Raw genomic sequence first — 26,146 nt, forward strand, 5'->3', positions numbered from 1 at the left:
CAAGGCTTTTGACAGTGCAGTGAATGAGAGTGATGGAGGACATGGGATTTGATGGGGGAGAAGGGGGGGGGTGTGCTGAAACGGATGAAACCGATCAACGTAGCGTGTGCTGCAGACAGCGGAAAAGTGTGTGGCAAATGACATAAAACACATATGTGCTCATGAAGCTCAAAAACAGGATGAGTCACTAGGGGGTCTACACTGTAGTGTCCCCACCTCCACAGTATGGGGGTGGTGAGTAAGTAACTACACTGCAGCTGGGGCTAAATATCTGAATGAATGAGATCAATAGCAACAAACACCTCTGGAGCTTTAAGAACGGGAGGGGGAGGCGGAAGGAAGGAACCAGGGAGAATGAGAATGGCCGCAAATGGGGTTTTATCAATGGCAACGTTCTCTAACCTCTAGCTCACGGCAATCGACAATGTAATTGTGTTTGTTAGGTTGTTTATCATTATGCACCATTCTGTGTGGACATAATTGATAGCCTATGTTGCACAGGAGTGCAGATGATTTTAACAAGCCTTTTCAGAGTGAATCTCTTATGTCGTGAACAATGTTGTTTAGATTTGTGCCCAGGGCTTGTTAGCTACTGTTGGCTTTAGCCTCACAAAGCTGAGAAGGCTTGCTAGACCACGCACCGGACCAAAAAACTGAGAATAGTGGAAAGAGAGAGAAAAAAAGAGCGCATACGCTCTCTAGTGTCACGCATGAGTGTGTGATCTGTGATGCATGTGTGGCGCTCCACAGTTGATCTAATGATGGCAGCCCTCCAAATGGCATCCTATTCCCTACATAGTGCACTACTTTTGAACAGAGCCCTATGGTGAATAGGGTGCCATTTGGGACGCACATGTGGTGACTGAGGTCTGCAGAGTGGAAGATCTGAGAGGAAGGGGAACTCCCTTTGTGTGTGGAACATAACCTATCTGGGTTGTGTTCAGTAGGCCACACTGTAGCAAAATGTGTTGAAACGAAAATGCGTGTTTGTTATTGGACAAGTCCAAGTAGTCCCTCCTTGTTTTAGTCCATTTTCTTCCGTTTCATGCCTAATGAACATGACCCTGGTTGTTTGTACTGTAGTCTCTTGGGGGAGAGATGTGTCTGAACTGTACACACAGCATGTTAATCCAGTGCTGGAGTGGGTGGGAGTGTTTCAGGAGCCAAGGTTTAATAAAACGATTATGTCCCTTAGCTGTCATCGCAGTTTATTGTACACAGATGCTTTGAAGAATGAATGTAGCCTTAGTACATTAAGGGATTTCTGTTTTATAACCCATAGTGATTACTGTATCAGATAGGTAATGCTGTTCTGTTGTACATGGTGTGAAAATACTAAGACAACGGCAGGCCAATATATCACCTGATGGATCTGTAAAGCAATGTGTAGCCTACTTTATTCAGGAGTGAGGTTATTAACTTCGGTCTAGGGCCTAGGAGTTGCATTAGGATTCAAGGTAGTCTATGCATTTGGAATGGTGTCCAGAGCTGTGGCTCTATTACTGAAAGGTCACTCAGCCCCATAGATGATTTGGACTCTGTTATGGTGGGGGGTGTTGTTGGCAGGCGAGCCAGGTTGGAAGCGGGTTACACTGACACTGTCACACAGTCTATCTGCTCCCATCCCTCAAGTTCATGGATATTGGATGGACCCACCCTCCACTCAAGGCTAGCTGCCATGGCTATTCACTGCCAGCTTTGTGTGGTTGTCCTGGAGGCTATAGTGACAGAAAGTGCAGTAAACGAACACAGTGACAGACAGTAAAGGTCAAAGTAGGTATTTATGGATCAGTATGTTCATTAGGATTCTACTGTGACTGTTCCATGTGTTGACATCTGCACACTGTAGGTGATGTTTTTGGACTGCAACTTTGTTCAAAGGAGGGACGACGTTGTAAATAACCTTAGTCTTAACCTGAGAGTCGTTTGGACATTTGTCTTTTTTCTGTTGGTAAGCGATAGTAACCAAAAACGGTCATTTCCTGAATAGACTTGAATAGATAATAAGGTATGGGTCAAGCCAGGACAGCCACTCCCTAGATATTGTTTAGGCCTAGTTTGACCATTTCATTCAAGAATTCAGAACATGGAAAACATAGACAAAGTGCATGTGAACTGTTAAAAACATGTTTAAATAATGGGAATGATTAACACGATAGAATAATAGCTAGTAGGTTTTGAAGTGTCTGATCCCTGATCCCCCTGCTTTAACCTCTCTCTAACTGTTGAGAAGTTGAGACCCGTGACAGGGTATTGACCCATGTGGGTGTTCTAGAGATGGGGGCCAGTGTGACAACACAGTACAGCGCCTCAGCGTGTCTTTGTGTGTTGCACTATGACATTCACAGGAACACCATTGTCACTGACAAAAGCCCTGCTGCTGGTGTGGCCTTGGTTTATTTCGGGACCTTTCTGTGTGCAGTCAATGGATGATGTCATGCAGGAAAAAGGTCAAAGGTGATATAGCCTATCCTAGTTGTTTTAAAACTTTTTCTATGTTTCTGCAGTCACTTTTCTCCCTAATATTTGATATGATTGTGAAATATGATTTGAATAATTATTTATCACCCTTCCCCCTATTATTACAACTTTATAACTCAGAATTAGGCCTAACAGCATCCATCCGAGCGTGTGTGTGTGTGTGTGTGTGTGTGTGTGTGTGTGTGTGTGTGTGTGGACTCTGGTAGGGACGTGAAGACTGCTATCCCTCCTGGGGAAGTCCTCTGTAGTGTGTGTAGCTGTCTTCCTCCCAGCGGTAGTGAACTGGGTCATGCCTCACTGAATCCTTTCATCGTACTGCAGCCTGACTGTGAGAGCATAGACCATAGAGGATCAAGGGCCTTGGATCTGCTAGGGATCTCTTTCTAGAAAGTACTAGAATGAAGTATGACATCCTCAGCATCAGTCACAGATTTAAGGAGGGGTGCATTGTCTTTATTATTTTTACTTGACTCAAATATGCTGTTGCCGACTGTTTAAATAAAAAGTGGTATACTGGTGTTGAAGACGAGGCTAACCATTCGCCATTGCAGAATGTTTACTTTTATTTAACTAGGCAAGTCAGTTAAGAACAAATTCCTACCCTGTCCAAACTCTCCCCTAACCCGGACGATGCTGGGCCAATTGTGCGCCGCCCTATGGGACTCCCGATCACGGCCGGGTTGTGATACAGCCCAGGATCGAACCAGGGGCTGTAGTGATATGCTGTGCTTTAGACCGCTGCACCACTCTGGAGCAATGTAATGTATTTAAATGCAGTATAATAAAAAGGTCCCTCACCCTGCTGTTTTCTTTCTCTGTGTTGCAGACCCAGTGTGGACAGTAATGACCTCACCCTCCCAGTTGCCAGCTGGCAGTAACTACAATGACCGAGCATCAGAGCTGGCACAAGACAGGCAGCACACAGAGGTGGTCTGTAATGTTCTTCTGCTGGATAACACAGTTCAAGCCTTCAAAGTTAACGTAAGTACTGTACTATACTACCCCCGGCATCTACACTGACTGTACAGCCCTACATATCACCATAGAGAATGACTAGGTCAGGGCCTTCTCTCTCTTCTCTCAAGACCAGTTGTCTATCAATAGGCAACACAGTAACCAAGTAGGCCTATAAAGATAAATTAGACTTTGTTTAAAGGGTAATTCTGCCGCTTTTCAACCTCATGTTCATTACCTCCAGCACCATACCAGTGTCTACGTATGTGAAAACGGCACGATTCCACGATCTGTGGTTAAAAATATTTTTTTTAAATGCTTCTCCGTGACATCTCAGGGTAGGATTAAAACGAAGACAAATTAGAGGGAGGGTATTTTCTTGCTCCCCACAAATCTTATAGTGCTTAAAAATGTCATAGGGTAGACATTTTTAACTTTATATTTTTCTACAAAATGTAGAAAAGCACAATTTTCACACAGTGCATTCAGAAAGTATTCAGACCACTTTGACTTTTTCCACATTTTGTTACGTTACAGCCTTATTCTAAAATGGATTAAATCGTTTTTTTCCTGTAATCAATCTACACACAATACCCAATAATGACAAAGAAAAAACAGGTCTTTAGTATTTTTGCATATAAAAAATAATGAAATATTGCATTTGCATAACTATTCTGACACTTTACTCAGTACTTTGTTGAAGCACCTTTGGCAGAGATTACAGCCTCAATTCTTCTTCGGTATGACGCTACAAGCTTGGCACACCTGTATTTGGGGAGTTTCTCCCATTCTTCTCTGCAGAACTTCTCAAGCTCTGTCAGGTTGGATGGGGAGCGTTGCCGCACAGCTATTTTCAGGTCTCTCCAGAGATGTTCGATCGGGTTCAAGTCCGGGCTCTGGCTGGGCCACTCAAGAACATTCAGAGACTTGTCCCAAAGCCACTCCTGCGTTGTCTTGGCTGTGTGCTTAGGGTCATTGTCCTGTTGGAAGGTGAACCTTTGCCTCAGTCTGAGATTATGAGCGCTCTGGAGCAGGTTTTCATCAAGGATCTCTCTGTACCTTGGTGGTTCCAAACAACTTCCATTTAAGAATGATGGAGGACACTGTGCTCTTTGGTACCATTTCCCAAATCTGTGCCTTGTCACAATCCTGTCTCGGAGCTCTACGGACAATTCCTTTGACCTCATGGCTTGGATTTTGCTCTGACATTCACTGTCAACTGTGGGACCTTATATAGACAGGTGTGTGCCTTTCCAAATCCTGTCCAATCAATTGAATTTACCAAAGGTTGACTCCAATCAAGTTGTAGAAACAGGATGTACCTGAGCTCAATTTCGAGTCTCATAGCAAAGAGTCTGAATACTTATGTAAATAAGCTATTTCTGTTCTTTATTTTTATTAAATGTGACTCACCACCTGGATTTTGTCTTATGTAGCAACATTTGAATTTCATTTTTTTTTTTTTACATTGGATAAAAATAGAGACTCAGAGCTACAAAATGCTATATCATACACAGCATTTTTGAGGAACAATGGGAAAGTAATTCTACTTTGAAAGTTTATACACTTGTAAACTCACTTTTGAAAAAAGGGCCTTTGAATGTTTTGGTACCTACTAGAGAGCTCTCCTTTGTCTACACCCATTCAGCATTATTCACACCCTCTTAAGCCCCACCCATCTCTTTAAGGATTCACGTGAGGTCATGTGCTAAAGACTAAAAGTGGTAGTATCCTACAACAAGGAAACATTTCAGGTTAACAGAAAGTGTCCAGATAAAAATATTTTCTAAATATTAGATGACGCTTACCCAGATACACTTGTCTAAATTGATAGGTCATGTGAAAGAAATGTTATAACCCCCAGCCACATCCAGTGGTGGAAAAAGTACTACATTGTCATACTTGCGTAAAAGTGTAAATCATTTCAAATTCCATATATTAAACCAGACGGCACAAATGTATTAAAAAATAATAATAATTTGACGGATAGTCAGGGGCACAATGTACTTAAGTATCAAACGTAAAAGTAAAAATATTTCATTTCAACTTCCTTATGTTAAGAAAACCAGACAGCACAATTGTATTATTTTTTGATGGATAGCCAGGGGGCACACTTCAACACTCAGACATAATTTACAAATGAAGCATTTGTGTTTAGTGAGTCTGCCAGATCAGAGGCAGTATGATGACCAGGGATGTTCTCTTGATGAGTGTGTGAATTGGACAATTTTCCTGTCCAAATGTAACGAGTACTTTTGGGTGTCAAGGAAAATGTATGGTGTAAAAAGTACATTATTTTCTTTACGAATGTAGTGAAGTAAAAGTTGCCAAAAATATTAATAGTAAAGTCATGTAAAGTAAACTACTTAAGTAGTACTTTAATGTATTTTTACTTAAGGACTTTACATCACTGCCCAAATGCCTTCACACCAGTACATTAGCATACTTTATATACTGTTACACATGCACTTATCACATAGTATTCCATACATAAGTTAAGGCCATGCAACCTGAGTTAAAACCTGAGTGAGGTGCACATGTCCAGTACATAAACAGATGCATGCGCCATATATTTAAGTGGTGGACACTTAATACAGTCACATGATATTGTTGTGGTATGTCACAAAATCATGTTACGACCACACATATCAACAATATCAGCCACGTATGGCGTGTGTGTTAGGAGAGAGTCATGTGAATAGAGGCACTGCAGAGAGTGCTGATGAACAGGTCTGTCCGAACCACGCATTAACAAGGGAATCTATAGTCGGAGAGCCTGTTTCTGTCCTGCCCTTGACTTTGGTGCAGGGCATGTGATGTCCATAGCCTCTTTGTCGCAAAACTCCCTGATCTTGTCAAAAAGATAGTTTGTCTAGCTGTGTCCGGTCCAGGTGGTGCTTTTATAGGCAGACCATCTATGGGAGGAAGGATGTCAGCGTTGCGCTTCAGCTGAAACCTGGTCACGACAGTCCGAACGCCCCTTGGCGACAACACCAGGCTCCAGAGCATCGAAGGTGTAAAACAGCGAATAACAAAAAAATCTGAATACATTACAACCCTGCACAACATCAATTCACCTCCCAAGTTTAGATAAGAATAACCTCATACAAAGAAAATACTTTTTTACCTGAAGTGCTGATCTGTGGCACTGAAGTATGGAGTCAGGTGTTGTTGCCAGCCATAGCTTTCCACAAGCACCGTACCATCCTCCAGGCCAACCAGCTGTGGGATGTTTACCCCTGTCACTGTGCTGTCCTTCACAACACCAGCAATCTCAGACAAAGTGTTCACTCTGGTCTTTCTGAAGCGCTGCTTGATGAGGCCGAAGCACAAGTCAGGGGCAAACTTGGTGTGGCCTGTGATCAGGAAGTGAAGGTCCAAATTGTCGTGGAGCTTGTGCATGGTCCACCAGGTACAATACCAGAGCACAAACTTGTTCTTGTTTTGGCCACTGCAGTTATCACAATTCAGGTCCACACGTGTTTTCCCAACTCTATATATAGTTGGTGAAGAAATGGTGCATGTAGTTGATGACTGCGCTGCTGCCTTAGCTTGCTTGGGCCAGCTCTCTTTTTGATGACTGTATGACTGGTGTGTTCTACTGATTAATGCTGAAAGACAAATTCCAGATACAAATATTGTAGCATTATTATACAATAGATGCGAAATGGCATTCTGCGATATCACTACACACAGTTCATACAGGTAATGTTAGCTACTGTAGCTAACCAGCCATCTAACGTCAGCTGGCTAGCTAACAGCAAGCTTTAACTAGCAATACAGACTGATTGTCATAGCTAGCTAAAGTTAAACAATAAGTTCAATGTTAGCTAGCTGACATTAGGCTATAACTAGCAACGTGAAATGGCATTCTGAGAAAACATCACTAATGTTACACACACTTCATACACGTACAGTTGAATTCGTAAGTTTACATACAACTTAGCCAAGTACATTTAAACTCAGTTTTTCACAATTCCTAACATTTAATCCTAGTAAAAAATTAGGTCAGTTAGGATCACCAATTTATTTTAAGAATGTGAAATGTCAGAATAATAGTAGAGAGAATGATTTATTTCAGCTTATATTTCTTTCATCATATTCCCAGTGGGTCAGAAGTTTACATACACTCAATTAGTATTTGGTAGCATTTCCTTTAAATTGTTTAACTTGGGTCAAACCTTTCGGGTAGCCTTCCACAAGCTTCCCACAATAAGTTGGGTGAATTTTGTCCCATTCCTCCTGACAGAGCTGGTGTAACTGAGTCAGGCTTGTAGGCCTCCTTGCTCACACACGCTTTTTCAGTTCTGCCCACAAATTTTCTATGGGATTGAGGTCAGGGCTTTGTGATGGCCACTCCAATACCTTGACTTTGTTGTCCTTAAGCCATTTTGCCACACCTTTGGAAGTATGCTTGGGGTCATTGTCCATTTGGAAGACCCATTTGTGACCAAGCTTTAACTTCCTGACTGATGTCTTGAGATGTTGCTTCAATATATCCACATCATTTTCCTACCTCATGATGCCATCTATTTTGTGAAATGCACCAGTCCCTCCTGCAGCAAAGCACCCCCACAACATGATGCTGCCACCCCCGTGCTTCACGGTTGGGATGGTGTGGTTTTGGAGCAGTGGCTTCTTCCTTGATGAGCGGCCTTTCAGGTTATGTCGATATAGGACTCGTTTTCCTGTGGATATAGATACTTTTGTACCTGTTTCCTCCAGCATCTTCACAAGGTCCTTTGCTGTTGTTCTTGGATTGATTTGCACTTTTCACACCAAAGTACGTTCATCTCTAGGAGACAGAATGCGTCTCCTTCCTGAGTGGTATGACGGCTGCGTGGTCCCATGGTGTTTATGCTTGCGTACTATTGTTTGTACAGATGAACGTGGTACCATCAGGCATTTGGAAATTGCTCCCAAGGATGAACCAGACTTGTGGAGGTCTACAATTTTTTTTCTGAGGTCTTGGCTGATTTCCCCATGATATCAAGCAAAGAGACACAGAGTTTGAAGGTAGGCCTTGAAATACATCCACAGGTACACCTCCATTTGACTCAAATGATGTCAATTAGCCTATCAGAAGCTTCTAAAGCCATGACATAATTTTCTGGAATTTTCCAAGCTGTTTAAAGGCACAGTCAACTTAATGTATGTAAACTTCTAACCCACTGGAATTGTGATACAGTGAATTATAAGTGAAATAATCTGTCTGTAAACAATTGTTGGAAAAATTACTTTTGACATGCACCAAGTAGATGTCCTAACCGACTTGCCAAAACTATAGTTTGTTAACAAGAAATTTGTGGAGTGGTTGAAAAACTAGTTTTAATGACTCCAACCTAAGTGTGTGTAAACGCCCGACTTCAACTCTAAGTTAATGTTAGCTAGCAAGCCAGCCACCTAACCTCAGCTAATGTTAGCTAGGTAACAGCAAGCTGTAACTTGGGATCTTTTGTTTAGACATGTCACATTAACGTTAGCTAGCTAAAAAATGTACTATTTTCCCAATCCATAGAGTAACGTTACTAGCAATACAAACAGATTGTCATAGCAAGCTAAAGTTAACCAAATTACATTAGATTCATTGTTAGTTAGCAAGCCAGCCATCAAACTCCAGCTGGCTAGCTAACAGCAAGCTTTAGCTTGCAATGAAACAACTTTTGGACAAAATTAGAAACTTATAATATCTGAATCTGTAGCTAGATTCTTACCTGTATACATGGATGAAAGCTTAGTTTGCACAGCTTGTTTGGCCCGTTGTGTTTCACTGATTTCAAAACGTGTTATGAAATGAGAGAGTCAGCATTGCGTGGCACGATCGTCGTCCAGAAAGTAGTCCATCACAACTTTTTCCCACTGACCTTTGTTGATAGCGCCTGATAAATCCAGGGCAGCAATGTTATTGAGAGCAGTAGCAACATAATATGTTTACAAAAAAACTGCAGTAGAAACTATTATTTACGCATTACGAGCAGCAGGCAACACCGACCAATACAAACTCATCTCTCGGCATGTCCAGCCCACTCATTATCTCAGCCAATCAAGGCTAGCGGGAAGGTTGCTCACTTTTTCTGTGGCTAAACCAACTAGGCTCATAATTTAACAATTCTATTCATATTTACAGATGACATACCCGTTTGATATTAAGGCACATGAAAGTTCACATATTCGAGAAGGCATATCTGCCAAAAAACACATTTTGATTAAAAAAAATAATGTTTTATTACGTTTAAAAGGCTCTCCTGGGAAGTCGTGACTTGCGACATACGCCTAGTTTCCTGAATCGGGTCACAAATGTGCAAACATTTCTAAAAACCTGTTTTCACTTTGTCATTATCGGGTATTGTGTTTAGATTGATGAGGAAAAACATTTAATTTAATACATTTTAGAATAAGGCTGTAACGTGACAAAATATGGAAAAAGTCAAGGGGTCTGAATACTTTCCGAATGCACCGTATATAGACACTGGTATTGTGCTGGAGATAATAAAAATGTGGCTGAAAAGTGATGGAATTGCACTTTAAAATACAGATGCATTGTAGTAGTAAGGACCAAAGGAGCCTGGGTCATTTTAGATATCTGTCATTAATAGCAGCATAGCAGCGACATCGCAGAATGTCTGGCATTCTGGTTTAAAAAGACACTCCAGGGGTTACTAGCCAATGGCGTAAACACTTACACCAGGACTGAACTGCACACATCACAATAGCTTTTCCGAGCCAAGCGTGGGGGATATCTGGCCCGTGTGGTGCACTGTGGGGAACGGGGGCAGAGAGGCACAATGTTAATGCATTCCCCTCTGTGAGGTACTCTAATTACAACACACACACATAGCACCTCAGTCTAACCCCCGACCATCTCTGTTGCCCCGACACTCTTTGTTCTGTTCTGGGTCAAATAAATCTGCTCAGCCGCTGACCACTAATCCCCTGGTCATGAATTAAGATGAGTTCATTTCAGGGACTACAGAGCTGTCATTATGGAGTCCTTTGTCTTTACTAGTGCCATGCTGGGCTGAACCAGGTCAAGGCTTCACTGCCAGTCAGGATTAGGTGAATACAGGCCCTCATGTTTGTGTGCGTATGTGTTTCATATACTTTGTTGGCGTTGATGTGGTTTGTATCCTCTGGGAACCATCCAGTGTGCACAGACACACATCATGTTTACACAGGTGAAGTCAGTACTGAATGACAACTGACAGCTCCATTATCATGTCCTCTGGCATTCTACCGCCATGCGTGCGCCACCTCCAATACTTGCACTGCACAGGGAATCTACAAGAAGGCTTCTAACAGGCATCTGTTTAACTTCTAGAGCTGGAGAGCTTCAGTGTTTCAGTAAAGCCCCTTGTTAGCTGGTAGTTTGGTTCCCAACATGGCTGCTGTGCATTAGCCTAGTGGCTGGACAGAGTATGACCTGATAGCTGCTGAACGCTATGGGTAGAGATCATCTCCACGTTGACGCACAGCACTCTGATTTCACTCGTTGGCGCCACATAGACTTGTGTGGGGTGTTTAGGGCTGTTGCGGTTACCATGTAACCGCCACACAGGCAGTCATGAGTCACGACCGTAGTAAAATTCCACGTGACTCGTAATCTCCTCTCTGGGGCAGCAGCGTAGCCTAGTGGTTAGAGCGTTGGACTAGTAACCGAAAGGTTGCAAGTTCAAATCCCCGAGCTGACAAGGTACAAATCTGTCGTTCTGCCCCTGAACAAGGCAGTTAACCCACTGTTCCTAGGCCGTTATTGAAAATAAGAATTTGTTCTTAACTGACTTGCCTAGTAAAATAAAAATTATGCACTCTGGACATGCTGTGGTAGTACCTAACTTGCTAACGGTCAGGGTGCTAATGGCCTAGTACTCAGGGCTCTGTTGTCCCTCTTAACCACTATGACAGCAATGCAAATGCAGTTGTGTGTGATTTTAAAACTCGCCTCACTGCGATGATCAATTTGAAGAAAGGAGTTCAGCATCAGGATGAAACAAACTACATGGTCGTTGTGGATGTTGTTTCAAAGCCTAACACAATGAAATGGACAGCACTTTCTAAGGCGATGATTCATTCAAAACACCCATGTGCATATTAGAGCTTATGAATCAAAATGATAATTGTGCCGTTATACAATATAGCCTTCCGCATATTACGCATGGCGAAAAAAATACGAAACAGATTGAGGATGTCTTTGGTCCATAATCAGTCTAGCCTAAACTCCAAAATTAAACACATTCCAGTCATCGCCTTTGAGTGTATCATTATGCATACTGGGTGGTCTGGTTACCTTAACCTCTCTAGGGTCGGCGGGACGAAATCGTCCCACCTACGTAACAGCCAGTGGAATCCTGTGCCGCGTTATTCAAATACCTTAGAAATGCTATTACTTCAATTTCTCAAACATATGACTATTTTACACCATTTTAAAGACAAGACTCTCGTTAATCTAACCACACTGTCCGATTTCAAAAAGGCTTTACAACGAAAGCAAAACATTAGATTATGTCAGCAGAGTACCCAGCCAGAAATAATCAGACACCCATTTTTCAAGCTAGCATATAATGTCACAAAAACCCAGAAGACAGCTAAATGCAGCACTAACCTTTGATGATCTTCATCAGATGACACACCTAGGACATTATGTTATACAATACATGCATGTTTTGTTCGATCAAGTTCATATTTATATCAAAAAACAGCTTTTTACATTAGCATGTGACGTTCAGAACTAGCATACCCCCCGCAAACTTCCGGTGAATTTACTAAAAATGTACTAAATTACTCACGATAAACGTTCACAAAAAGCATAACAATTATTTTAAGAATTATAGATACAGAACTCCTCTATGCACTCGATATGTCCGATTTTAAAATAGCTTTTCGGTGAAAGCACATTTTGCAATATTCTAAGTAGATAGCCCGGCATCACAGGGCTAGCTATTTAGACACCCAGCAAGTTTAGCACTCACCAAAGTCAGATTTACTATAAGAAAAATGTTATTACCTTTGGTGTTCTTCGTCAGAATGCACTCCCAGGACTTCTACTTCAATAACAAATGTTGGTTTGGACCCAAATAATCCATAGTTATATCCAAACAGCGGCGTTTTGTTCGTGCGTTCAAGACACCATCCGAAAGGGTAAAGAAGGGTGACGAGCACGACGCATTTCGTGACAAGAAATTTCTAAATATTCCATTACCGTACTTCGAAGCATGTCAACCGATGTTTAAAATCAATTTTTATGCCATTTTTCTCGTAAAAAAGCGATAATATTCCGACCGGGAATCTGCGTTTAGGTAAAAAGACGAAAGAAAATAAAGCATGGGGTCGACTCGTGCACGCGCCTAAGTCCATTGTCTTCTGATCGGCCACTTGTCAAAAGCGCAAATGTGTTTCAGCCTGGGGCTGCCTCGATATCATTCAGCTTTTTCCCGGGCTCTGAGAGCCTATGGGAGCCGTAGGAAGTGTCACGTTACAGCAAAGATCCTCAGTCTTCAATAAACAGAGACAAGAAGAACAAGATCTTGTCAGAGAGGGCACTTCCTGTAAGGAATCTTCTCAGGTTTTTGCCTGCCATATGAGTTCTGTTATACTCACAGACACCATTCAAACAGTTTTAGAAACTTTAGGGTGTTTTCTATCCAAAGCCAATAATTATATGCATATTCTAGTTACTGGGCAGGAGTAGTAACCAGATTAAATCAGGTACATTTTTTTATCCGGCCGTGTCAATACTGCCCCCTACCCCCAACAGGTTATGCTACGCTCCAAAATGTCTATCCACGAGTCTGGGAGAGAACTTATAGCCCTAGGCGATGCTGTTGGTTCATTGATTGTGCTAACAGTTAGCCTACAATTGTAGTGAATTTTCATTTTGAATGGCCTAGTAATAGGGCTTTTTAAAATGTATTATTGATTGGGTGACAAATGACCTTTTAGCTCTAGAATATCTCACCACCGTGCGTTTCCATCTCCTCCTCTCTCTCCTTTATTGCTTTCTGCAGCGTGCAGAGGGGCTGTCAACAGTTTAGTGACATATGTTTCATATTGATGTTCCTGAACAGATTTCACTTAGTGTAAATGAGAACTTGTTCTCAACTAGCCTACCTGGTTAATTGTTTTTATTTTTAGTATTTTTTTTTAATACCTTTATTTAACAAATTCTTATTTTCAATGACAGCTTAGGAACAGTGGGTTAACTGCCTTGTTCAGGGGCAGAACAACAGATTTTTACCTTGTCAGCTCGGGGATTCGATCTTGAAACCTTTCGGTTACAAGTCCAACGCTCTAACCACTAGGCTACCTGCCGCCCCAATAAATAAATAAATAAAGGTGAAATAAAACAATTACAAAAATAGTAGCCTGGTGGGTAGCCTATATGACATGGGCCAATCAAATCAGGCAAAGAGAAGTCACTGTGTGTAGTATAATTTGTGTTCCTTCCTTCTCCCAGCTCTCTGTAAATAATACATGGTCTGGTTCTGTGTTCCGGAAGACTGTGGCTGCACATTGCCCTGACACTTCTAGAAAGCAGGCTGTGAGGCCTTGTTGTGAAACGCTTACAATGCTCAACCTCCAGTTAGAAACCCAGTAGGGTAAGCATTACACATACTTGTGTGATAGATTTGCAATAACCCTCTATCAATTAAGTATTTTTAGGCTACACTGTATTGGAGGTTTCAATCGCTTTATGGCCAACACACTTCCCAGTCCTATGTCGCTTCAGTCGTCTGTATCATGAGATAGTCATGTATCTGTACCACAGACTTTTGACGGTCTTGTCTGGTTTCTCTCCCTGCAGAAGCACGATCAAGGACAGGTCCTGCTGGATGTAGTGTTTAAACACCTGGAGCTGACGGAGAGAGACTACTTCGGCCTCCAGCTGGCCGACGACTCCTCAGACAGTCAGGTGAGGCCTCTTATCGGAACCCAGAACCAAATCTTGCGTAAGCTAGGTAACTAGCTAGCTGCTCGATTGGCTCGTTTATTTCGACAGGCTGTCGCAAGAGATTAGGTGAGGCCGTGAGGTTGTGCGCGTTAGACCACATTGCAGTCGGACGGCGCAGAATCATTGATCTGCAAATCAACTGGCTTCCGAAATGACTAATTATTATGTGATCAGGATTAGCGGATCTACGCAGGGCCCTGCTCTGGCTGATCCCCTCAAATACTCTGATTGGCAGCATAGCAGCATCTCATGAATAGGCTTTCTCCAGCCCTGTCAGCAAACTGTGGCGTTTCTGCAGCAAACCGATTGAGATACTAAGAAGATTATGGGTCATGACCTGCAAACAATGGAGTTGAAACAGTCGCTAGAATACTGTGAAGGGGCTACAGATTGTGTTTCTGAAAGTTCACAAAATAACAATGCAAATATTCATTTGTGACAGCAGAAATTCAGACTTTTGTACATATGTATATTTTTGATGATGCTGTCTCACAGAACAGTTCGATTTCTATACGGAACATGCTCTAATGTTTTGAGTAAAAATGTATCTTAATTTCTTTATGGCCTATTTTCCCTCTTGTCCCGTACTGTGTCTGAGGTTGTCTTCATCCATATTTTACAGAGGTGGCTGGATCCGACCAAACCCATCAGAAAGCAATTAAAAGGTATGTTTGATACATTTGGAATATTCTCTAGTATTTTCATTATTATATTTATTGCTAGTTTTAGTTCCATTAATCTGCTTGTTTGTTTTTCTTCAGGGGGGTCTCCACACAGTTTAAATTTTAGGGTTAAATTCTTTGTAACCGACCCCAATAAACTTCAGGAGGAGTATACAAGGTAAGTGCTTAATGGGTGGCACTGTGACAGAAATAGGAAGTACACTATAGGTCTTCCTCACTGCTATTCTCTAGACAGTTTGATTATAAGGGGACTTAAAAGCTCTGTATTGATCTTGCTGTTTTGGGTCCCCTTTAGGTACCAGTACTTTTTGCAGATTAAACAGGACATACTTAGTGGAAGGTGAGTGTGGATTTGATAAACACGCAGCTCTGTATGTGGTTGGTTTATTCAAACATTTTTAATAATCTTCATGTGGTGAATTTGAGTTATAACTGAATCCTCGGCTCGCAGACTGCCGTGTCCATACATCACAGCCGCTCTTCTTGCTTCATACGCTGTTCAATGTAAGTACTTCAATTATTCCTCTTAGCTATTCAACTAGAACTATACTACTGACTTATGGTCGCATAAATTCTGCCTGAAACCTTGTAACTAACTGGACTAATGATAGAAAATGTTAAATAGTGTATTATCTCTATCACCCTCTTAATATCCACCATGTGATTTCAAGCATTGAGAGTATGGGGGGGGGATCAGACTATTACAGTAGCTTGGAAAGCCCAGACCGAAACACAACTGTAATACTACTTCATACTGTACTTGGCTTGTAATGATGCAGCTTCCTTGTAGCCTGGCTGCTGCGGGTCTTTGTTTACACATTGACCCCAATACGCCGCTGAGGGGGGAGGAGTAACAGCACAATCACCACAACCAGGCTGGCAGCAGGGCAGAAGAACACTGCTCATTGGTTGTTAGCTTAATAGGCTGGCTGACTGCCTGGCTTGCTGGCTGACTGGCTGACTGGATGGCTGGGATAACTGGCTGACTGGCTGACTCCCTCGTGGGGTTGTAGTAAACGTATCATGCTATGTGGGAGGTATAGAGGTCACAGGAGGAAATGGAAAGTTGCCATGGTGGTCTCACCGCATTTACTGTAATAACAACAATAGAATGGAGGACATTTCACAAGTGCCAGTCTGTCTGTCAGTCACAATTCTGACCAGGATAGTTAGTGTATACTGGGCTATTACTGTTCATTTTTCCCACTGTTTTGGCATACTGATGTAGTTTCTATTAAAATGAAAGAGCGGGGCTCTTTATTAATTGATTCACATTATTGTGCTACATACTTTTCTTAAAGTGCTTCGGAAATAGAGGCACTTAACCCCCAACTTTCTCATGTCTGCTCCCTTTTCATTATGGAAGATGGCATGTGTCCCAAATGGCACCCTGTTCCGTATATAGTGCACTATTTTTGACCAGAACCCTATGAGCCCTGGTCAAAAGTAGTGCACTGTATAGGGGATAGTGTGCGATTTGGGACGAAGGCAGACTGTTTATACAGTATGGAAACACTGAGGCACTCAGCAGGAGGACTCGTCTCTGTCTCTCTTTTCTAAACATTGACAAAAAAGTGTTTGGCTCCTCTCAAGCTGCAAAAGTCCTGCTTCTTTCCGTTTGCACACAAAGGACAAGTTTGACCAGAAAATTAGTGAATGAATGGGAGCTGTGCAGGAGGGAGAGAAGGAGAGGATTAAAGGCCTCATTGTGCTCTATGTCACACACACACACACACACACACGCACACTTGCACTTACACACTCACACACTGTGTGCTTTGTGTTGTGTTGCAGCTGAGCTAGGGGACTACAGTCAGGACGAGAACTTGCCCGGCTACCTCTCCGAATACTCTTTCATCCCCAACGCACCACAAGACTTTGAGAAAGAGATTGCCAAACAGCATCAGCAACACAAGTAAGAAGCAATCTCTCAACTGACATTGTGTGAGTGTGTGGATACATTGGTGTAAAACGGGAAATGCACAGAAAATATCAAATAACTTGTAGATTAAACAGGGATGGACTCTGCTCATTCGCTGAAGCTGAGGCTGAGGCGGCTCAGACTTTGTGCCCAGGTCAGAACAAGGGCTGTCATTGTTCATCCTCTCAAGTAGATGGTAGGGTGGCCTACTCTCCGCTCTCTGAATGGCCTGTGTGGAGCCAACTAAAGTGTCTCTCTCTCGCTCTCTCTCCCTATCTCGCACTCTCACTCTTTTTCCTTTCAGGGGACTGCCTCCTGCCCAGTCAGAGTTCAATTATCTAAACACAGCACGGACGCTAGAGCTCTATGGAGTCGAATTGCACTATGCAAGGGTAAGGGTTCAGGTGTGAAATGGAGTGATGGGTGCATACTATGCTCCCCAATCAACCTCTGTTAAGTAGAATCCATACATAGGAAGTCAAAAAGCTGGGCACCTTACAATCCTCCCTGTCCTTTTTCCCCTCCTCCGTTACAGGATCAAAGCAACACTGAGATTTTAATCGGAGTGATGTCAACTGGGATTGTCACCTATAAGAACAGGGTACGAATCAACTGCTTTCCATGGTGAGTCAAATCAGTTGAGTATGTTTCCACATTCAGCCACATTCTCCATATAGGGGAGCCATTGGATGGGACGCTCAGAACCTAAAGAGTATTATAAATTGGGTGGTTCGAGCCCTGAATGCTGATTGGCTGACAGCTGTGGTATATCAGACCGTATACCATGGGTATGACAAAACATTTATTTTTACTGCTCTAATTACATTGGTAACCAGTTTCTAATAGCCATAAGACACCTCGGGGTTTGTGGTATATGGCCAATATACCACGGCGAAGGGCTGTTTTCAAGCACCCCGCGTTGCATCGTGACTAAGAACAGCCCTTAGCCGTGGTATATTGGCCATATACCACACCTCTTCGGGCCTTATTGCTTAAGTAACAAACAGCAGTAGCAAACATTGGATGGATAGCATTTATGATGCTGTACTTCTTTGGCCCAGATTTAGCCATAACTTACTCCAGCTCTACTGTAAAGTGACAACATGAGCCCTCTCCCCACTGTTTGATCTTGCCCTACTCCCTTTGATGGTACAGTACAGTGAGAGTTTATCTTCATGAAAAGAGACTTCTGCAGAAATGAGTAATAGTGTAATTGTGTCAGGTTGCGACAGTGCGGTCTATATTTAGATTCTCCCTCTGAGTCATGCTTTAAGGAACCAGGGAAATAGGCCAGCAGGCACAATGGAACTTTCGAACACCTGAAAATGATTTGTTTCTGATTGAAGAAACAGAGGGGATTCTTATGGATGATAACATGGGTGGCAAACGGGACTATGTATTCTATAAGCTTATCCAGTGGCTTCAGAATACTGGATAAGATCTCTGTTATGTAGGAAATAAAGGAGAGATTCCTTCCTATTGGTGGTAAAAGCTTATTTTTCTTTCTTTCAGGCTACAGATTGTAAAGATCTCGTTTAAATGTAGACAGTTTTTTATTCAACTCCGAAGAGAATTGGTAAGTATGTCCTGGTTTCAACTGTGATTGCATCCCTACTATTCTGCCCTACCAAGAAAAAAGGCAGTAACTGCTCATTTGGTTGAAAATGAGTTAATGTCATTTTTGCTATATTAAATACATGCTTAATCATGTGGACAAGTATCCTGCCTCTATTGTACTGTGTTTTGGAGAAAATGGGGGTCATGTTAGCAGTAACTGCATAACATTACTGTGAAATTAAGGTAAATATAAAAGCCATTTTTCTCAGTTCCACGCGATGAGCAGCTACTGCCTTTTTGCTTGGTAGGGCAGTATTGTGCGAGCTCAAATTCTCTCTCATCATTATTCATATTGGAGAATGCATAATGCACGGTGTGTGTGTGCTAGGCTAGTCAAATGAAACTAAATCTAAAAGGATTTGATCCCAACAAGGGCGTCTAGTAGTGGAAGACACACAAAAACACCTGGTTGAATAATGCAAGCCAAGGAGACCTTTGAAAGCAGTTGTACAGTACTTGATATCTAGATGAAATGATGTCATGCGCTATAATTCATGTATCCGAGTAGAGATGTACTACAGAGCACACCATAGTGTCTGGCCTAGAAGAAGCTATCTCATGGCCAGCTATGCAAGTCGAAGGGTGATTTTTGTCCTCTGCATCCATGTTCTTTTAGCTAGATCTGTGTGACATCAGTTGATCATGTGTGATAATCACACACACCTACTGTACTGTACGCCTAAGTGTGCTGAGCCCACCACTGACCTCTCGCTCTCTCATCCTCTCTTTCTCTCTCTCTCGCCCTCTCTCTCTTGCCCCCTCGCTCGCTCGCTCTCTCGCCCTCCCCCTCTCTTTCTCTCTCTCGCCCTCCCCCTCTCTTTCTCTCTCTCGCCCTCCCCCTCTCTTTCTCTCTCTCGCCCTCCCCCTCTCTTTCTCTCTCTCGCCCTCCCTCTCTCTCGCTCTCCCTCCCCCTCTCTTTCTCTCTCTCGCCCTCCCTCTCTCTCGCTCTCCCTCCCTCCCTCTCCAGAATGAGAGCCGTGAGGCGCTGTTAGCCTTTCACATGGTGAACTACCGAGCCTGTAAGAACCTATGGAAGGCCTGTGTAGAGCACCACACCTTCTTCAGACTGGACCGACCCTTACCACCACAGAAGAACTTCTTTGCACATGTCTTCCAACTGGGCTCCAAGTACCGCTACTGGTGAGTGGGCCTGGGGAATGTGTCGCTGTGTCCCAAAATGGCACCCTATTCCTTATAAAGTGCACTACTTTAGACCAGGCCCTGGTCAAACGGAGTGTACTATGTAGGGAATATGGTGCCATTTTGAAGTGCATAGTCTCTGGTGACGTTAGCCTTTAGCCGATTTGGTCCATGGCGCTGAGGTTGCATATTAAAATGTGTTTTGAAAGAGAGTCAGTGATCAAGTTGGGATCCCAGCAGGCAGAACTGGCTGTAATGATGGCGTTTCAACCAGCTTTTCCCGCTAAGATTGTGTTTGTTTGTCAATGTTTACATGAGTCTTGTGAACGATAGTGTGTGTAACTGTATAGCTGCTGTCTGAAGGTGTCTAACCCTCACCAGAGAAAACAGTACACTCTTAGAAAAAGGGTTCTGCGGTTGTCCCCATTGAAAAACCCTTTTTGGTTCCAGGTAGAATGCTTTTTGGTTCCATGTAGAACCCTCTGTGGAAAGGGTTCTACATGAAACCCCCAAAAGGTTCTACCTAGAACCAAAAAGGGTTCTTCAAAGGGTTCTCCTATGGGGAAAGGTAGCACCTTCTTTTTCTGAGTGTAGGCTACACATGACCTAATCCTTTCAATTTCCCTTGACTCACTCAGTTCAGATCCAGTCCTCCCTAATTCGTGTTGCCCTCAGGATAACACCATCGTAATTTTGCTGACGCATATTTACATTTTTGTACCAATCACGACGGTGCCATTTGACCCATTGTGCCGCGTATCACAGAAATCGTGTGGGCTGGTTTGCATAACACAGGAATATGTTTACTGTGCCTCCTACAACTGCCAGTAGAGACCCAAAGCTCCAGTCCTCAGCTTTCCCAATGCCATGTCACGACGTATGAGTGACTGACAAATAATGTGACAGAGTAAAGAGAGCTGTGGTTTCACACACTGGGGCGTGTCCCTCTCAATACGTCCTGCTGGCTCACCACACACATTTATAAAATGTCTAAAAAGTAGATAGTGCAACACTGGTTTGGTCCTATCTTATTCCAGGAAATGAAAGTGTGAGGGCAGAGGTTGCTGGTGAGTGTTTTCCGTTAAATGTTAAAGAGATCATGTTTCTGTGTTATATGCAGTGGTAGGACAGAGGTGCAGTCTGTCCAGTACGGCAAGGAGAAGGGCATCAAGGACAGGGTGTTCGCCAGGTAAGACCCATCCTGAAGCCCAAATGAAGTGACACTATTGCTTACTGATACTAAGAGAATGACGTCAGAAATGTGAGAACATGAAGAGACGGGGATGGAGGAATCGTACACTGAATAAGGAGCAAAAGTCTAATGAGTCGTAAACCGTTCTCATCCTGCTAAATTGAAATCTGATGAACATGTTACCTGCTGCAATCCAATCTATCAATAACAATGACCTCCATATCATCAACCCATCAGGTCTCCCAGTAAGCCCTTGGTGAGGAGGCCGATGGGTGGAAGGATGGACTGGGAGTCAGTCAGCCGGAACTCCAGAGCCTCTCTGTCTGACGACCGCCTGGAGACCCAGAGCCTGCCCACACGCTCCCCACCAGGCACCCCCAACCAGTGAGTAGCCCTAACCCGTAGTGTAAGCAAACAGTACATTCCTTAGTTTCAAATCCATGAGCGGGACTGAACAAGTGCACACTTCGGGGAGACGGAGGGTAAAGGAAATTGGGCTATAGATGTAACCTACTGTTGAGGAGGAGGAGCAATGCCAAGTAACTCTAAATAACCTTGGATGACTACACTCGGGTACCTTACATGGCCCTCCCTCCTCCTCTCTCCTCTTGTCTCAGCAGGAACTCCAAGTTTGCACAAGAGCGCCTGCGGCCGTCCTCCGTGGGACACCTGCTGGACCATGTGATCTACCACGACCATGCCTCGCCCTGCCCGACCTTCGCTAATCACAAGTCAGCCTCCTCAACCCAGGCCAACTCCATCAGCCTAGATTCTACCCCGTAAGTCTGTCTGCCACACACGCCCACGCACACACAGCCCTGAGTCATTTCAAACCAAAACATCAGACAAAAGAAGAAACATGGACACCGCTCTTGATAGTATCACTGCTCTTTAATAACCTTCAGGTATCGGCCTCAAGGCCTCCGTCAGAGCGTTGAGGCCGATGCCTAAAGCTTATTAAAGAGCAGTGATACTATCAAGAGCGGTGTCCATGTTTCTTCTTTTGTCTCATCTTATTCAACTGTTACCATGCACCTACAAAAAAAATCAGCTCAGATGTGCCTTTTGAATTTTCAAACCAAAAGACCAGGCCATGAGCGTCTCTTTCATCGAGACTTGATCGGGTTGAATGTCCTCATACCGTAAACACACACATACACACACACACACACACACACACACACACACACACACACACACACACACACACACACACACACACACACACACACACACACACACACACACACACACACACACACACACACACACACACACACACCGCCCTCTGATTTCTATGTCTTTACAAACCATTTGTTTTTATTATGTAAATACCCCGGGGCTGTAGCACCAAGCTCCGGCTGCCTGTCGACTACAAAATAGGCCTCTTTCATGGCTGTCATTTAAGCGTCCATAATGAGGTTGGTGCTTGGCAGGCAGGCCGAAGCCAAAGAGCTGCAGCAGTAGGTTGGGGCTGCAGGCACATCACAATGGCGAATGCTTGTTATGTTAATAACACAGACAGAGTGGGCTGAACCATTGCAAATCTTCTCATAACATCAAGGAAATATGCCATTACCCCGTTTCTCTTTCACTCTTGTGAAGGATGGTGACACACAGACAGTATTCTCTGAAAGAGCAGATTTCTTTGAAGTGGTTTGGCGTGTTTGTTTCGACTTGGATCGTTTTTTCTCTCTCTCTCTCTCTCTCTCTCTTCTCTCTCTTGCTCACTCGCTGTTTCCCTCTTTCTTTGGATAGGCACTTCCTCAGTGTACCTGTGCATGTCGTTTTTTGACCTTATCGCTCTCTGTGATCCTCTGTGTATCTCTGTGTAAACTCCTTTTGAGGAGCCCATAGCGCTAGACGATGTTTGTTTTGGTGAGTGCTGTCCCAACCGGTTAACCTCCACCAGGGTCTGCTCAGGGCTGCTCCGAGGCAGACAGCAGGCTAGACAACGTGGAGGCTCTCTGACTGGGGGAAGTACATGAACACATCAAGCTGAGGGTAATATGCTGGTTGGACACACAGCGCCTTTCCAAGGGGCTAGTAAGCCGTTCTCGTCCACAGGTTGAGGCTATAGCACTGAGCAATGTTAGGAAATAGGGGGAAGAGTTCCTATGAACTGAGAAACCCCTCTGCTCTGACTGAGCCCTGTAATGATTCAGTGTACACAGAAGATGATCATTACCTTCTGAGAAATGGGGTCAGGTGAAAGGTCCATATTCCATTGAGAGGTTAAGCTCTGGAACATCACAGTTTCCACTGTGTAGTTAATGTTGAGTCAGAGAGCTCTCGACTAAGTGTGTGCGTTTCCAGGTTCATATATAAACACGCAATAACACGCTTAATTTATGCATTTATTGACTTGTTCTCAATAAAGCCAGCACTGGGTTGAGGTTTGGATATATATACTGTATTCTGATTTTGCCGCGAGGACTCATTTGGATTTGTCTGTGTCCAGGTCACCAGACTCGACCGTCGACGGCCAGCCGCCAGCTCTTCCCCCTAAGCAGGCCAGGAGGCCTCTGTGCAGTCAGTCCCAGTCCCACTCTCAGCAGGAGTTGGACAACCACATCAATGAGCTGTACGACACGCCTCTGTCAGAAGACAAGACTATGGTAGGAGAGAGACCTACGCGCGCACGGACGCACACTCACACGTTGTGATTTCGTTTGACTAAAACGTTGTTTTGTGCGTTGTGTTTCTTCTTCTCACTCTCCCAGCCCAATGGAGTGCTTCCTCATGACAATCTGGTGTTCATTAAAATGTGCCCCGACGAACAAGGACGATTTGGATTCAATGTGAAGGGTGGGCTGGACCAGAAGATGCCTGTGATCGTGTCCCGAGTGGCCCCGGGAACAGCGGTACGTGTCCTACTACCTGGGCTACCGTCACTGCCAAACCCCTGAACTTCTCAAATGACCTTCACAGGTAATGAATTATGAAAAACCACACTGTTCTCTTCTATTCTGTTTTAATGCCCTCCCCAGGCTGACCTGTGTGTTCCCCGGCTGAACGAGGGAGACCAGGTGGTTCTGATTAACGGTCAGGACATCTCAGAGCACACCCACGACCAGGTGGTCATGTTCATCAAGGCCAGCTGTGAGGAGAGCGACTCAGGAGAGCTGAACCTGCTGGTCAGACCCAACGGTGAGGAGAGAACAGAACAGCCCTCTAACAGGCCTTGTGGTCCTTTACGGTCATTTATGATCCTTTGCGGTCCTCTGTAGCTCAGTTGATAGAGCATGGCAACGACAGGATAGTGGGTTTAATTCCCAGGACGACCCATACATTAAAAACAAATGTCACTTTGAATAAAATCATCTGCTAAATGGCATGTATTATTATTCAATTTTTTTACAGCAGGGTTTGTAAAACCATAGCTTGCCTGTCCCTGAAACAAGAGCGAGTGAGTAAGGGACCATAGCTTGCCTGTCCCTGAAACAAGAGTGAGTAAGGGACCATAGCTTGCCTGTCCCTGAAACAAGAGGGAGGGAGTAAGGGACCATAGCTTGCCTGTCCCTGAAACAAGAGGGAGTGAGGGACCATAGCTTGCCTGTCCCTGAAACAAGAGGGAGTGAGGGACCATAGCTTGCCTGTCCCTGAAACAAGAGCGAGTGAGTAAGGGACCATAGCTTGCCTGTCCTGTATTGGGTCAATACAAATCCACTATACTATGATTAAAGCTGGAATCCTTTGCGGTGAAACGGCCACGTCCGTGTGGGATATTACAACAACAAAGACATTGCTTCAAACAACAAGCCCTGTTTCATTCCCTCAGACATGGTTGCACGCGCGATAGAGCAGCAGTGTGTTCTGCGATTTATTTTTATTACGTTTCTCGATGCTCATCTCCTTTTCAAAACCAAAACAACAACAAATGCGCCTGGGGCAGCCAGTGGCGCTGTCTCGCCTAATGCGGATCTCTGCTTTAAGGCAGAGCATCAGTCTGACAGTGTAATGACTTAGGAGGGACGTTTTTCATTTGGCTGCTACCTTTTTGTCGTTCCCTTTTCTCTGTTTTGCTGTCGTTGTTGCTTAGTTTGTCTGAGTGCCTGTCACCTGCAATGGATGTGCAATGTTCAATCACGCTGTCATCCTTCCTGTCGTTCCTTCAGCCATGTATGACCTGGTGGAGGAGGAGAAGCTGGAGGATGGAGATACGGAGTCTAACTACCAGTACTCCCCAGAGAGGGCTCCCCAGGACCAGCCCCAGGACCAGCCCCAGTCCCAGCCAGACCACCACCCATCCTGCTGGAGAGACTCCATACTACAGCTGAAAGAAGGCTTGAGCACTGGGGCCGTACAGCAACAGTTTGATGTTAGTCCACATATACTACAAAATATAGTTTATGTTTAGCTGAAGGAGGGTTTGAGTATTTGGAAGGTTGATGTTTATTGGGATGAATCTTGTCCTGGAGGCAGAGCTGAGCGATTTCTGCTAGATGGGCCAGTTGCAGTCAGAATTGGCTATATTGTAAAGAAAATATTCAAAAATTGGTCTTAATGTAAGGTTAGGGTTAGGCATAAGGTTAGCAGTGTGGCATTATTAGATATATTTTTGTGGTTAACGTTAGGGTTAGGTTTAAAATCAGATTTTATGACTTTGTCGGTGACTTCCCCGCATACTTGCCTCCAATACATGAGTCATTCCAATAAGAGATTTAATTAATGAGGGTTGCAGGTAGCCTAGTGGTTAGAGCGACAAAGTGAAAAATCTGTCGATGTGCCAATGAGCAAGGCACTTAACCCTAATTGCTCCAGGGTCGCCGTTGACAATGACAGACCTGGGTCGTGACCTCACTCTCCGAGGGGTGTCTCAGAGGGAGCTGGGATTTGCAAGAAAACACATCAAATAGGACAAATATAAGCACCCACCAAATTATATTATAATTAAATGCCAACCTGCGAGTACTGGGTCCATACAGGCACAGTTTGATCAAAGATTTTTATAACTAACCCAAGATACAGCACAGCCTGTTTCCATTGGGAGCAAATTAAGCATAGTAGGTAGAACAAGCAAGGAGGTAGGCAAAGCCAAGCACGAGCTAGTGAGATCCTATTGGTGCATTTTAGCATGTATTTGCATAATTCCATTGGGTAACGCCTACTCTGTGAAGTGCTCATGTGCAATAACTAAATTCGCCTTTGCACTCCTAAACAATGCAATTTTTGGAAATGTTGGGAAAGGGTAAAGTTCACAAACTTAGTCC

The 26,146-nt window shown here is 43.7% G+C and overlaps 1 protein-coding gene across 2 annotated transcripts in view; it reads left to right on the top strand.

The window, feature by feature from the left end:
• LOC106574264 (tyrosine-protein phosphatase non-receptor type 4) overlaps nucleotides 1-26,146 on the top strand; it is a 35,460-nt gene that overhangs the window by 1,246 nt on the left and 8,068 nt on the right. The window contains exons 2-19 of one of the 2 annotated variants that reach the window (XM_014150045.2): nucleotides 3,308-3,462; nucleotides 14,234-14,341; nucleotides 15,003-15,045; nucleotides 15,142-15,220; nucleotides 15,359-15,403; nucleotides 15,515-15,567; nucleotides 16,858-16,978; nucleotides 17,289-17,376; nucleotides 17,520-17,608; nucleotides 18,497-18,560; nucleotides 19,569-19,741; nucleotides 20,862-20,930; nucleotides 21,171-21,317; nucleotides 21,551-21,712; nucleotides 23,395-23,551; nucleotides 23,657-23,797; nucleotides 23,924-24,083; nucleotides 25,052-25,254. In XM_014150045.2, the coding sequence (XP_014005520.2) occupies nucleotides 3,325-3,462; nucleotides 14,234-14,341; nucleotides 15,003-15,045; nucleotides 15,142-15,220; nucleotides 15,359-15,403; nucleotides 15,515-15,567; nucleotides 16,858-16,978; nucleotides 17,289-17,376; nucleotides 17,520-17,608; nucleotides 18,497-18,560; nucleotides 19,569-19,741; nucleotides 20,862-20,930; nucleotides 21,171-21,317; nucleotides 21,551-21,712; nucleotides 23,395-23,551; nucleotides 23,657-23,797; nucleotides 23,924-24,083; nucleotides 25,052-25,254 (2,040 nt within the window). In that variant the 5' untranslated portion in view covers nucleotides 3,308-3,324. The remainder of the gene's footprint in view (nucleotides 1-3,307; nucleotides 3,463-14,233; nucleotides 14,342-15,002; nucleotides 15,046-15,141; nucleotides 15,221-15,358; nucleotides 15,404-15,514; nucleotides 15,568-16,857; nucleotides 16,979-17,288; nucleotides 17,377-17,519; nucleotides 17,609-18,496; nucleotides 18,561-19,568; nucleotides 19,742-20,861; nucleotides 20,931-21,170; nucleotides 21,318-21,550; nucleotides 21,713-23,394; nucleotides 23,552-23,656; nucleotides 23,798-23,923; nucleotides 24,084-25,051; nucleotides 25,255-26,146) is intronic. The other variant, XM_014150046.2, reaches the window with a different exon arrangement.

Source organism: Salmo salar, chromosome ssa16 (assembly GCF_905237065.1).
Source record: "Salmo salar chromosome ssa16, Ssal_v3.1, whole genome shotgun sequence".
NCBI classification, from domain to species: domain Eukaryota; kingdom Metazoa; phylum Chordata; class Actinopteri; order Salmoniformes; family Salmonidae; genus Salmo; species Salmo salar.